Genomic DNA, 15,135 nt, shown 5'->3' with positions numbered 1-15,135 from the left:
AGATCATCAGCAAGGCTTCTTCTACGCTGTCAAACACAGCTTCACACATCACAGAGACGCTGAGGCAAAGACTGCGGGGGGAAATACATGCACACAAACCGAGACATGCTTTCAACGCTGATAAGTCGAAAACACAACAAGATGATGGGCCTCTCTTTTTGCCCAGAAAACATCCCCTGCTTACTCTGTTGTTATTCTGCATTTACAAGTGGATTTCAGCAGTTGTCTAAATGCTTTTTCGGTCGACATAAATTCTAATTTTAGAAAAGATCGCTGACAAGCAGCCTGGCTGGGTATGACGGCACATCAAGACAATTTATGAACAAAGAAACAGAGCCATGAGTACTCGAGAAGTAAAACTGACTGGAAGCGAGAAGATCTCACACAGACATAACTCAGAGGAGCTATTACAGAAATAAATTCCTGACCCTACATTAGCATTAGCCTGACTAAAAACCTGAATATCAACTTTTAAAAGTATAACATCTTAATAAATTAAATGTAATCCAAGCTTTTGTGGGGCTTTTTGCTCTCAAGAATGTGACTGATATAGGGGGGAAGGAATGGGAAGGGTTGATAATGGCACGCAATGTTTCTGTAAGTTATTAATAATGATGGCTACTATAATTTATATAATTTAAGTCAACATTATAAATGAAGCTTTTAACTGTAACCCCCTAAACGCACCAGGAGCGTTTGCGCCGCGCAGCGCTGCGCTGCGGCTGCGCCACGCTGCGACCTCCTCCTGCGACCTAACACACCAGGCGCGTTTCAAAACGTTGCGGAAGCGGAGCGTCGTGTGTGCAGCCTCGCAGTTGTTGTTGATTTTGGAATATTTCCTGGACATTTGTACTTCTACAAGTAGTAGGCTACGTAGTTAAATGGTTTATGTTTGTGTCTGTTTAAATCGTGTTTATTGTTGTTATTTCCTATGTTGTTGTGTTGTAGACTACAGACACAGTTAATAATAATTGTAATATTCCAGTTATAAACGATATGAATCAAAGATGTGTTGCTGTATTTTAGTGGTAAAAAAATATGCATTCATCATCATAATTATTCTATATATATATAATTTACAGTGCCTGTAAACCGGAGGAGAACGCTGGCATGTATTCTCCTACTTGAAAGACGGTGGTGGGGGGGGAGAAGGAGCCGGTTTTGGGTGCACCCCCTCAACCAGCAAAGCAGACAAGGTGATTTGCATCACTTCCTGCCTGCGCCGCGTCAAAAATAGGATTCATCCTATATTTTAGAAATTCCTTGCGGCGAGGAGCTTCTGGGACGCTTCGAGCCGCGGCGCGTCTGGTGGAATAGCACCCATTAACTAGAGTGGCCGCGATCTTTGCGAACGCCGCGGCACGGCCGTAACGCAGCGCAGACGCTCCTGGTGCGTTTAGCTTTTAAGTCGTTTTGGTGCATAACAGACATTTAAGACTGAATTGCTGACATGCACCTTCTTCTATGTACTGTACATCACAGCCTAAATGTCAAATGCCATTGCCAAAGAAAAAGGACAACAACAATCAAAGGAAAGAAAATATATATACAGTAGCAAGAAAAAGTATGTGAACCCAGGGCTGTTTCTTCCTATAGGCGGACTACAGTATGCGGGGGCATAGGGCCCCCGCGGCCAATAGGGGGCCCCCAAGCTGAAAGTATTTTTTTTTTTTTTTTCATCCGTAAAACAAAAAAAGTGTAATTCATACACACAAAGATGAACAAAATTAGTAGAAGCGGGAGGGCTGAAGCATAGCTTGTGGAAAGTAGCCCTCCCGTGCATCATCCTAATACAGCGGCATTATTGTGTCAAAAACGTATAGAAATTAAGGAGTACAAAGAAATAAAGAAAACAGGAGAAGAAATTAAATAAAAGTTAGGTCAGGAAAACAATAATATATATATATATATATATATATATATATAAGCTTCTGCAGTGACGTGCAGTGAGGTTCATGGCTGGTGAGGCACTGACTCATCAGGTTTACAAATATAATATTTTGACCTAAATCAAAATATAATATTATTTTCAAAAGCTTTTTTTGTCTGATGCTTCGATTAATTTCAGTTCAACAAAAGGATACCCAAAAATGGATACCCAAAAAATGTAATTTTATCATTTAAATATTGAATTGTACTCTCTTAGTAAGGTCCCATTTTCAATAAAATGGTGGTCTTACCTTGACTTGAAGATGAAGTCCATTTGCCTATCCTTCTGGACAAAAATCTCTATTACTTTTGTGTAAAAGTCCTCCTTATCTTCTTGTAGTTTCAAAAGTCTATCATAAATCTAATCCATAGATTTATGATTAGAAAATTATAAAAGTAGGGTAGACATATGGATATTATCCGGCTGAACAAAACGTGCATTTATCTAACAGGTACGTTTCCCACAGATCTTATTTTGAGCTATTTTCTAAAATCCCATGGAGAAATATCATTGCTTTTTTGTGGAGGGAAGCCATGCGCAGCTTACTTCCTGGTTTTAGGACGCGTCTCTCTCCTCCTCTTCACACACCACACTTTTCGCGGCACACGTACTTACAGCCAATCAGCTCTGGCAGATTGTACCCCACCTGCCCTAATGACCAGTCTTCACTGTGTGTTCGGTGAAGCATTATATGCTTACAAATCCAATGTAGGATATAAACACAACTAAATTGCAATGATAGCAAAGCTGTGGCTTGGGTTTTTGGGGTAATAAAGTCCAAATCGTTGGGCTGACAGCCAATGAGTGACGTCTGAGGAAGATGAAAAATGTAAATTAAACATTGTTGAGAAAATGCTGCTTCTCTTGCATTTATTGACATAGAGGAGCCTTATTGTTTACCTTTTTAATATCATTTTTTGTAATTTTCAATTGCTTGGTTTTCGTGAAATTAGCCTGTTTTCCTATGAAAGTGTAACAGATTGATGCATCTCCACAAATCATCTTAAAGGCTTCGGAATCCCCCCCCCATTGTAGTTAAAAAACTGTCAAAACTAGGGCCCCCAAACAGCATCTTGCATAGGGCCCCCAAAAAGCTAGAAACGGCCCTGTGTGAACCCTTTGGATTCTCCACACATAGCGTTGTGTGTTCCTTCCAAACAACTCAACTTTAGTTTCATCTGTCCACAGAATATTTTGCCAGTGGAACATCCAGGTGCTCTTTTGCAAACTTCAAACGTGCAGCAATGTTTTTTCTGGACAGCAGTGGCTTCCTCCGTGGTGTCCTCCCATGAACTCCATTCTTGTTCAGTGTTTTACGTATCGTAGATTTGTCAACATAGATGTTGGCATGTGCCAGAGATTTCTTTAAGTCTCTAGCTGACACTCTAGGATTATTCTTCACCTCAATGAGCATTCTGCGCTGTGCTCTTGCAGTCATATTTACAGGACGGCCACTCCTAGGGAGAGTAGCAACAGTGCTGAACTTTCTCCATTTATAGACAATTTGTCTTACCGTGGACTGATGAACATCAAGGCTTTTAGAGATACTTTTGTAACCCTTTCCAGCTTTATGCAAGTCAACAATTCTTAATCGTAGGTCTTCTGAGAGCTCTTCTGTGCGAGGCATGGTTCACATCTGGCAATGCTTCTTAAGAATAGCAAATTCAAAACTGGTGTGTATTTTCTATAGGGCCGGGCAGCTTTAACCAACACCTCCAATCTCGTCTCATTGATTGGACTCCAGGTTGGCTGACTCCTGACTCCAATTAGCTCTTGAAGAAGTCTTTAGCCTAGGGGTTTCCACCCTGCACTGTGAATGTTTACATGGTGTGTTCAATAAAAACATATAATTGTTTGTGTGGTATTAGTTTAAGCAGACTGTGTTTGTCTATTGTTGTGACTTAGATGAAGATCAGAACACATTTTATGACCAACTTATGCAGAAATCCAGGTAATTCCAAAGGGTTCACATACTTTTTCTTGCAACTGTATATTTAAAAAAAAAAAAAAACTATGAATGGAAAATTGTCAAGAAAAAAAACAACCGACTGGATTCAAGCCCAGGTCGATTAGAAGAAATGAGCCTGGTCCTAACATAGCTGGTAGAGAATCAAAGCTCTAGGAAAGTGCTATAGTAGATGATAGTGGGAACGGATTTGTTCCAAATGGGTAGGAGAGGTTTGAACAGATAACCAAAGATGAAGGTAACACAAAACAGAACTGCAAGAGAGCAGTAAGAGATCTGAAGGAGATTACTGACAGCAAACCCTTTTCTCTTTTGCAAAAGGAGAAGGCAATTGAAAAAAATCAAATGTGGAGGATAAGCAACACAAAAATCAAATACCATTATGTGACGCTCACTTACTTGTTGCTGAATGTTTTGTCACTGTAACCAAAGAAACACCCGGAGTCTTTCAAAGAAAATGGCAGGATTTCAAAGTGAAAGCCAGTGAGCAGGTCTATTGTCCCTAAAGCACTTAGAAGGGGTAGGGTGCTTTTCTGTGGGCACCGAAAAGAACTACCTCCTACCAGGAACAATCAAGAATGAAAGCATATGGTGGGATGCGAAAGCTTATCCTAGATAATGTGATCAATTTACAAGAAAGAACATCCATACAATGGACAATGTTCTTGAGGAAATAACTTAAAAGAAAAAAAATACCAACTGATGTAAGCTGAGAAAAAGGAAACTGAGGTTCAAACTCTGTTGGATAAAGCATTTCAAAAAGGTGGATGGATACTTTTTGCATTACTAAAACTTGTGTGTTGGCAGCTGCAGCAGGGGAGGCTGAAGAGCTTTGGAGAAGCTTTGGAAGAAATAAATGAACAATGACTACAGGAGGAGAGCGAGAGGATTCAAAAGTAAGTTTGTCTCTGGAGGAGCGGGTTTATTAGGGAAACAGTTTGTTGCTGACTCCGCATCTGCAGAGGAAAACAGAAGAATACTTTGAGCCCGATGTGAAAAAGCCTCCCTGCAGGTATCGATGTTCAATTCATGAACAAAGATGAAATGGATCGTTATCAGATCCAAAGATGGGAATAATGTCAAGCAGAACGCATATAGAAAGATGGAAATGGGTGATGTGTTGCTATAATCAGGGCGAGGATTAAAAGGCGGCTGCGTGTCAGAAGTCGGCACAGATCTGAATTGGAAAATTCAATGCAGCATTCTTTTGCGTTCCTTCTGTTGTCAACTCCAAAAAAGGCGAGGTGCGGAGGGGCTTAGCATTTCATCATTCCCACAAATGGCATCAAACTATTTCTAGTATGGTTTATGTAGATTCAACTTCTCAAATAGAAGTGCATTGGTTTGCATCCATTTGTGTTTATGCACTGTATGCATTAATGCTCACGTCCGTCTGGTCCACACTTGTGTCCATGCATACTTATGAGTGTGATTATGCATGTATGAATGTATGGGTGCATGCAGCGGGTGACTGGTCAGTGGGGAGCCGAGTTTGGATGATGGGGGATGGTGATGGGATGCAGTCTGGGGGTGGACTGGTGGGGGATGGGGTGAACAGATACAGGGTGGAGGAGGATCCTAATGCATCAAGTGTACGTGCGATAAGAGTGATGTGAAAAGGGATATTCAACCCCCAACGTTATTTTCATATTTTCACTCTTGTCTGAAGTGGTATTTATCCGTGTGGATTGTTTTGGTGTGATTTGTCATGTGTTAGGGATATTAGCCATAGAGATGTCTGGAATTTCTTACAGTACAATATATAAGTATCTTGTGTCAAAAATATCATTTGAAAAAATGCAACTGCAATGTGTCTTTCAAGAAATCAAGACTCGGCCACTGATTATCCGCAGACCTTGTTGTGCAGTTCCTGTTGGAACTATTTTCTTTCTACCGTATCACTGCACAGAAGGGAATGTACATCTACTCTAGAATGAGGAGCCCTCTTGAGCTTTCTAATGTTATAGCTAAGTAAAAGAGGACAACTTTAATGTTTAGATCTTGAGTCATCAATGAGAAGTGCCCTTCCTTATCTGCACTGATAGGAAAGAAAGAAAATAGTTCCTACATCTAACTGCTCAAAACAAGGTCTGTGGATGATCTTGAAAAACTGGGGAATTATTTATAGTAACCACTAGAGAGGAGGAAGACCTCTTCATGGCTGATATCTCCAATCCTCTGCAACTCGCACCAAAGCATCACATCTACAAACGGCACTTTAGGAAAAAGGAAATCCGAATGTATACGTCCCACAGCAGGGGACTGTACAATGTTACAGCAAAGGGACAGAGCCGACAAAGACACATTTAGGATTAGTTAAGTAACTTATTAAGGGACCCTATTATACTGTCTGGGTTTTCCATTTCCTGTAGTGTGCTATATAGGTTTTTGTGGATGTAAATTGTCTGCAAAGGCTAACATATGTGTGTTCTCCCACACACAGGGCCACTATAAGAGGCAAGCACTTGTTATTAAATAAAATAAATACAAATCCATAGTAAAAATAACTAGCTGCTTTATAAAAAAGTAAGTTAACATAGTAGCAAGTAGCACAGTTATCTCTCAACAGTGGTATTCCAGTAGTGAAGTAGCAACCCGATATAACAATTGTAAGCAGTTTACATGTGAGAAAATGTGTGTTTCCATTGTTAGGGTGCACTGTGCCTTTAAGACATGTACACCTGTTCTGTGAGCTTTCACTACAAGCAGCCGTGAGGTTGGAAATAAGGTGACACAGGCATGACAAATAAGCTGCGCTGCGGCAGAGCTTTCTCTCTGCATATTTCATAACCATGCCATGTTGCAGACGTTTAGTCTTTGAATTCTTGGACTTGGCATTGTGTTCTGTCAAATAATAAATTGTCAAACACAGATCAAATGGAAAGTGAGACCATGCGATCAACCATTTAGAAACTTAATTTAAAAATGTAACCACTTCTAAGTCAACGAGAAACTAAACAGTGTAATTCCAGCAGCGGATTTGCCTTTTGTAAAAGTTAAATCCTCAGCACCCGCAGCATACGTTGGGCAGGTTTACACTCCACTGCAATACACTGTCTGTCCCTCTGTCTTTTAGCCTGCTCAGATGTAGAAATAGAATACACAGAAGCAGCCCCTGAGAATGACTTTAATAGGAATGCATTAATTAAATATTGCCAATGCTGCGAAGAATCTCATCTCCAAATCAAACAGGGGAAAAGTTTAACAACCAACGTGCTTAGCCAAATATTCGTGAAACACTACGAGGATGCAGACAAATCTGCCTGCCCTTGCGGATTCAGCACACATGGGAAAAGGAACAAGTGAAGGCCACTCTCTAATATAATGCTGGACAGCCATAATCATCAAATGGTGGGTATAGTCTCATCTTAACAGGCTTTCAGGAGGAGTGTTTTTACTCAGCCCTAAATGTGTCTGGAGCTCTGTCTGATGGGGGTAATAAAACCTTGCTGACTGTTTCTTATTTCATTCATAAGAGAAAATACCGAGGAGATAAAGCCTGGCAGAGTAATGATTTCCCCGAACATCAGGGGGTCTGTGTGTGTGTGAGGCAGTGACACATGAATGTTTTAGAAGCAAAGGACGCTCTGACGTTCTTTGGCATGCCGGAGGCCTCGTCCTGCTGCCCTCAGAAACAGGGTAACAATGGCAACACCTCCAGACGAACGGAACCGCGAGGCGTTTGTATACAACCGGTGTGTGGGAGAAAAAGGACTGAAAAAAATGACAGTGGAATGTATGCATTTGAGGGGAGATGCAGGAATTCCTCCCGAGCCACAATTAACCCAGACACAAAAGAGAATTGTGGCACAGCAAACATGCACAGCTTGGATTCAGTGTTGGCACTACTTCACTGGTTTCAGCACAAGCATTCTCGCAGAATATAGGCCACTGGCTCGCAGTCAGAAAGGAAACTGGAATTGTATTATTACCGCACAGAACAACACATCCGAGATACCCGTCAGAGGTCTGTGCAGCAGACCGATATCTGTCTCTACACTGGACAGCTACTTATTTGAAGATGACTGGGAAATGGTTCCACACAATTAACCCTCATTTGAAAAAAACATGCCTGTTGAGCTTTCTATATAAAAAGGTAATGGAAATAGGAATGAAACTCTGCACACACTCTTGGCCTGAGGCACACACGCCTAATCTCCACTCAAAACGTTGATTTTGTGAACTCTGAATGCTTTTACATCTCTCTAAAAATAAAGCACTCACCTGCATAATGAGAACAACTATGAGAAAAGGCTAAAAGGAAAGTGAATCCACCATAAAAATAACACCAAATGATGGTAGGATTAAGACCTGTGGGAGATATGGGGGAATGTATGGTTCATAACTGTTAACAGAATGAGACAATACAGCTCATTAAGGCAGACGAGCTTCTATACACATTCCAGTCATGAACAGACCATTAAGTGCAGCTCTTACAGCTGATTGGAGCAGACCCAGGTATTGTGTCTTGATGAGATTAATTATCGAATTAGCATTGGAACATTTTGTATGGATAAAAACAAAATATCCTGTACGTATATAAGTTGTATACAATTGTTCCGTTTGGATGGCATTAATTACGGTTTTTTTATTATGGGCCAACCCAGAAGTTAGCATCACAAGGCAAGGCGCTTGACGATAGCAAAGGAATTGTTCCATTGGCTTTTGGAAGATTGCAGGAAATAGGGTATTTGGAAAAGACACGTTTATGATACTTAGGTGTCTTGTTCAGCAGAATATTATCCACATATTAACAGCACTTTGTGACTTTTAAGCGCAAATGCATTCGCCAGACTTTTTAGTTTTTGTCTGCGTCCAGACATAAACATCTAACGTTAGACTACAAACAAACTACATCATGGCCTCACCACTTCAAGTCACCACCCCTAAGCTGAAGATGGTTAATGTTTACGTCTAATTTAAGCATTTGTTAGCAATCGCTGTCACAGAAGCTTCAGACAATCACCAGTGGGGTATTCACTGACACATTTTAAAGAGTGAAAATCTTGTGAGTTTGGGTAAACCACAGACCCTTTTTCAGGCATCCAACCAAGAATTTAAAAAAGGGAACCGGAAGTGTTAGAAGGCTAACTCATTCCCGGTTATTAGGACTCATTCCTGCACCACTCTATTGTAAAAGCTTACCAAATTGGCATAACCGAGTCAGAAAATGTTCGTAACAGCAACATGCAAGCAAAATCTTAATTTCTCTACTTTTTTTGTTAACACTTACGACAGTTTTCTTCATCGCTGTTGTCTGAGCAGTCGTCATCATCATCGCACCTCCAGATGGTAGGTATACACCTTTTGTTGTTGCACTGAAACTGTCCATCCTCACACTCATCCGTTGCTGTAAGAATGAAATTAAAAATAACAAGGGGGGTGGGGGGGGGGGCGGCAAGGTCCAGATGGATCAGCAACAAGCAGATATAGTAACCGCATGTAGTTCAACTGTTATTTGCAAATGAATGCCTAATTGATATTCAGCCTTCATTCAGGTCAATTGGCTGAGGCGCTGGGTGCGTCATGATCTGTGTTTTCTTCAGCGTGATAATTAAAAGCCGCTACGGCTGAGGGGGCCCCCGTATGTGCCGGACATAATTCTCCTTAATAACATGCAGACAAAGATTCAATCTGTGCTACAGCTACTACCGCTGATGCAGTATGGACGCTCACAGCCGGGAAACACATGACAGAGCCATGGCGATTCACCAAAACCTATATCATACATTTTAATCAAGAAGTTATTTTCTCATGTATTCATGATTGAAAAACGTGTCTATGTGTTTTCTTTCTTATTTTCAAATGCACGCTGAGGGGGGCACGCTTCCAATCTCACCTACACAGCCTCATCATCATTATGATATATTCTATTAACGCCTCACACACAGGGGGAAAACAATACTGACCTTCCGAGAAATGAACCCTCAGGAGCAACGAATGAAAAAGTAGCAATGTCCGTATATCCGTCCACATTTCGGAAGCAGGTGATGGAGCTCATTCGCATCCACAAAACAAAGCCCGAGAGCCGCTCTCTTGTCTGGTTGTAACGCTGCGACGCTGCTGCCTGCCTCTCCGCGGTGAGACCCCCGCCCCCCGCTCCGTCTCATTGGCTGCAGGGGCTGTGACGACGCCACGTGGGGCGGGGAGAACAGTAGAGTATAGTAAAATAGATTAGAATAGAGTAAATTCAAGTAGATTTGTTGTATAAAGTATAGTATTTGTAAACAAAAGAGTCCGTATAGAAGTTGCAATAGGCTACATTCAAAACTACTTTTTTTCCAAAAAAATTAAAAGCTACAAAATGGAATAGAATTGAATGAATTATAATTTCAATTAAATAATGCAGGCCACACATATTGACGATTACACAATAAATCCTGTTTTAACATCATCATAATGTATACACAGTGGGAAATAACATTGGAATTTATTTTCTGAAAAAACTGCACCATCAAGTGTAGGCCTATCCATCATTATGTTTATGCTTGATCAATTTGTTGGAATTCAAAGTTTACTGAATGTAGCAAGATAGGCAGGACAGACTCAATACAATTTCAAAGCTGTTGATTAAACACAAGTAATGTCCTTATTGTGATATTCAACAGAGTCATCACATAATGCTTATTTTCCTGCATATCCAACGAATAGTACAGATAGTAAGTGTTTGTTATTTTGACCGCTTTATAGGACAGAACACAGTATGGTAGGCTACCTCTTGATGATATTTTATGACCAAATATTCATTTTAAATAGCTAAAAAGTAAACATTTCTGCAAAACTACTCTTACATTATTATATTCTTTGCCTTGAAAACAAACTTCATAAATATTGAACTTGACCTTTTTTAATCTCCAAACATTTTGTAAAAAAACACAGGTGTATTCATTAGCAATAATAATGGCTGAATTCCGTTGTGCATGCTGGCTCAATGGAACCCTTATAGGTATATTAATTTCACACTCCGTGCTTTTCCTACTAAGGTCAATGCTTTGAGAAAGGTCCATATACAAAGAGGTAACCAGAGATGTTTGAAGGCCCTACACAACAGCACAGGTGTGTTCAATCACCTGGGCTAATTACACCTCCAGTCTCACTGCTAACACATGCTAAAGGTGTAATTTGTCCCAAAAGGTGCGACAAAACCAACAGGAGACTGAGCTGTCAATCAAAGTGTGTACTACCCACACAGTCGTAGGAGTCTAATAGGCCTTTTAAAGCATGCATTTATCACAATAATACAATCACAGGTGTTTATCGGCCCAGTGAAAGTGAACCAGCAGGCAAAATATCAACACCATACACAAAAGCAGGAAGGAAATTCAGCCTCTATTAATTTCATTGCATCGCTGTGTCCAACTCTGACAATGCAAGCTATAAAAACATTCACCCACATCCTCTACCAAAAAGTGCCTTTCAGATCTTAAAAGCAGTCATGTCTCACACTGAATGATGTGAACGTTTTTTTTTTTTGACTCAATAGCTAGCCATCTGCTAGCAACACATGCAGGTGTTTATTAACCATAAACAAATGACAGTAGTTTTAGCTTGAAAAACTGCAATAAATATCTGTATGGTGTGATTCAAGCTTGTGTTCTTTTTGTTGTTTTCATATGATGTAGCTCATTTTATTTTATGTATCCTTTTCTGGTATCACCATAGTAGATTTTGGGATGATAAGGCCTGAGGATAGCCTAAAGTTCCACACCTAGCTAGCTTGTACTGCTAAAAAAAATATGAAAAATATTTAGTTTTTTTTAGTCGGTGTTCATGAGGTTCTTCTGTGAACCACATGTTCATGAAGACATGATAAGTTATATTCCTATTCTGCTGTCTTCATTTTGTATACCTGTGGACAGTGTTGCTGTCTCAGGACTGGAAATACGTCATGGAGTAAACTAGCGAGTGAGCTAGCTAGCTAAAAACTGTTCACTAACATTAGCTGGGAAACGTTGTTCAAGTTTACTAAGACGTCAATATTCGGTATATGAAACACCAACTACCATTACAAGGATACCACTGTCAGATAGTTTTAGTCCACTTTTAAAGAGGAAAGAACCAACACGTTTTGTGCCGGTTGTTTTCATAGTGTAACCTAGAGGTGCTCAGGCCGGGTCCTTAGTAGCGGTGCAGGAGGTTCGAATCTGACCCCATGCCCCCGCCCGTGGGGTAAAAAGAACAACAATATTCACGAAACAGTGTCTCAGGCATGGGCGTAGGAAGCACCCTCAATGTGGATGGGACAATTTGATGGGGGTGTGGGCAGGTGGTGGACCTAACCTCCTCTAGGGGGGTCTGGGGGCATGCTCCCCCAGGAAGATTATTATTATTTTTTTTAATGTTGAAGTTTAAGCTGGTCTCAAACGTGCGACAGCGAAATACACCCCCCGGGCAGTGTGCGAACTATACCACGGTCTCCGGGGGAGCCGAGATTTTTTTTTTTGCGGGGGGGGGGGGGGGGTAAATGCTGTGGTGCCACAGGTCTACATTTACATGAAACGTCCCGATGGATCATGTTCATGTCAACAGATTTCCGAGCATGTATGGGCTACGCAAACTTCTATCAACTATCAACTTGATAATAAATAATCCACGGACCACCAATGTAACGTTTGACTGTTTAATTAAATCAACTTAAAATGACTCAAAAACAGGCTACATTGTTTCACATGGGCTATAGCCTATTATGGCTGTAGCCTACACAGAGCCGAACACACGCGATAATAGCAGCCAGCGGCACCAACCATGAACAATATTAATATTAATAATACAGCTATAGCACAACACAACCCTGCCTGGAGAGACGCGACGCCACACACACTACACAATGGCTCGTCTTCTTGTGTCTCTTCAGCCCCCAAGTTAACGTTAGCTGTCAAGTTAGCACGAGCACTGACGTTAGCTCCCTCCTCTCTCGGTTCTGTTGTAGCAGCAGTCACAACGTACGATGTGCTACCACCAGCTACATTCGGTTGGTGTTCTTGATCAGGTTGTTTGGCCGTCTTTTTAAAGAAATTGCCTAAGGTAAGTTGTTTTTTTCTTTTCGACATGTCAGCAGCAGCAACAATGCCTGGTAAACATGCAGTGCTAACTAAACGAGCTTGTGAGTGAGTGGGTAGTGGGTGGAGCTGCGGGAAGCGTGCAAGCAGGCGACACTTTTTTCATGAATCATAAACTCTAAATATAATTTTATTTCACTTATTTTACACCTTTGAAAAAAAAACCATGCCCAAAATGGAATTTATTTGGTCATCATATAAGTATTTTAGAGAGCTCCCCCCAAATTTCACAAACCATGTTCCCAGGGGAGCTCATGTCACCACTAGGGGAGCTATAGCTCCCCCTGCTCCCCTCCAGTTCGCACCCTGCCGGGTACAAAATAACGGTATGCATAAACAAACAAAGGCGGACCCAATTTACATATGAAAATAATATATCATTTTGGTGAAGAAAATTAAGATTTTCAAGTATACAAATAGCCAAAATAAAAAAGTCACAGAATAGCAATTTTATTTAAAAAAATTTATATCAGTTAGGCTATATATTGGGGGGACATTTTGAGCGTATCTGAATATTGGGGGGGATGTGTCCCTGGTGAATTCGGCCCTAGGAATACTCTGCTACAAGTAAAAGTCCTGCATTCAGGATGTTACTCAAGTAAAAGTACAAAAGTATTGGCCTCAAAATCTATTTAAAGTACCAAGAGTAAAATTACTCATTATGCAGATTGGTCCATTTCCGAATAATATTTAGTCTATGTTTTGATTATAATTATTGATGCATTAGAGTGTTATCAAAGCTGGTAAAGGTGCAGCTAATTCAAATGACTTTGTATACTATGAGTGTTTATATTTGACATAATGAATCAAAAAATGCAAAGTATCTAAAGGTATTAAATAAATGTAGTGCAGTCAAATTGTATTATTTCCATTTTTAATGTAGTAGAGTAGAAGTATTTGTAGCATAAAATGGAAATACTCAAAGTACCTCAAAATTGTACTGAAGTACAGTACTGAGTAAATGTACTTAGTGACTTCCCACCTCTGGCTGTAATTTATAATCAAGGGCATAAAACCCTTGTAAAATAAATAAAGCGATATACATGGCTAACAGCAGTAACATGTAACAGGCAGCCCAACTGATCAGTAGAGCAAAACAAGTAAAACATAAATGTAAAGATGCATTTAGTCTATCCAGACAACCTTTCTAATAAAGCAGCCAATAACTACGGTGTGTATAGTGTGTTGGCTATGTATCAAGAAACTACAGCTGTACATATATCAAAAATGTAGGCTGCAACTTTGTGCATGAGAGTGAGAAAATGAGAAAGTGGGGTCCTATGGTTATCCATGTCACACCCACTGAGCCAGGGAAATCCATTTCTGAGCATGACAGACAGGTAAGAGAGTACAGCGGTGGGGACTAGCAGAAGCAGGTAGCAAGGGATCAGGAGGTCAAGCAATCTCCACAGGTCCTGTGGAGATTTTGTGTTCACATTGGGTGGACACATTTTGAAAAGTAGCTAGCTGTCTACTCAGTGACATGGCAGTCGATCCACACTACATTGTAACAATATCTTAAATCCTTAATGAAAATGAGCATGAGAAAGTGGCTTTACTGAGGCAGAAACCAGCGCTCTGGGCTCCACCTGTTTGAGCATCTACACAAGTCTCTTACGGTACCATATCCTGTTCAACAAGCCCCTTTATTAATATACCCTCAACGCAATAATGTTATGTGATTCTCATCTATATGCAAATTATGCTAAGGTGAACCGCAGGCTATATGGTTTTCTCAGTGGCAGAAGCACCAGGAAAAGGACCCCCTGTACCTCTTTCATTAACCAAACTGCAGCGTTATTGTTGCTCTTACGAAACACAATCAGGTAGCACTCGTTGGCAGATAAAAGTGCATGAGTGGTATTTACAAGGTCTGGTGGCTGCCAGCCAGAGCAAACAAGGCTGTCTTTCAAATCTAGGCCACGACCAATGCTGACAGCATTATCAGTCATTTTAATGGAGATAAGCTTAAGGATAACTTAATCCTCCTCTCAACCTCGATATATTTTAAATACACAAGCAAACACATATATGTAGTTGCACATTTCATAGTATGCACCACCAATAAAGTCGTGGCGCTAATAAAAAAACAGGATACTTGTAGCCTGTTGTCATCGTTGCAAGGCAACCACGAACAAGATGAGGAGGTTGTTGAACAGGTGTTCAAATTATGAATAAAT

General features: G+C 40.5%; 1 protein-coding gene across 2 annotated transcripts in view; it reads right to left on the bottom strand.

Moving 5' to 3' along the window:
• Positions 1 to 9,941, bottom strand: part of LOC117462692 (low-density lipoprotein receptor-related protein 8-like) — a 146,155-nt gene extending 136,214 nt beyond the window's left edge. For both annotated transcript variants that reach the window (XM_034104963.1, XM_034104964.1), the window contains exons 1-2: positions 9,806 to 9,941; positions 9,130 to 9,246 (exon numbers count right to left, since the gene is read on the bottom strand). In XM_034104963.1, coding sequence (XP_033960854.1) covers positions 9,130 to 9,246; positions 9,806 to 9,872 — 184 coding nt within the window. In that variant the 5' untranslated portion in view covers positions 9,873 to 9,941. The remainder of the gene's footprint in view (positions 1 to 9,129; positions 9,247 to 9,805) is intronic.
• Positions 9,942 to 15,135: the final 5,194 nt, after the last annotated feature.

The sequence above is a fragment of the Pseudochaenichthys georgianus genome, chromosome 17, assembly GCF_902827115.2.
Source record: "Pseudochaenichthys georgianus chromosome 17, fPseGeo1.2, whole genome shotgun sequence".
NCBI classification, from domain to species: Eukaryota; Metazoa; Chordata; class Actinopteri; order Perciformes; family Channichthyidae; genus Pseudochaenichthys; species Pseudochaenichthys georgianus.
The sequence above is the reverse complement of the archived record's forward strand: the minus strand, read 5'-3'. Positions and strand labels throughout refer to the sequence as shown.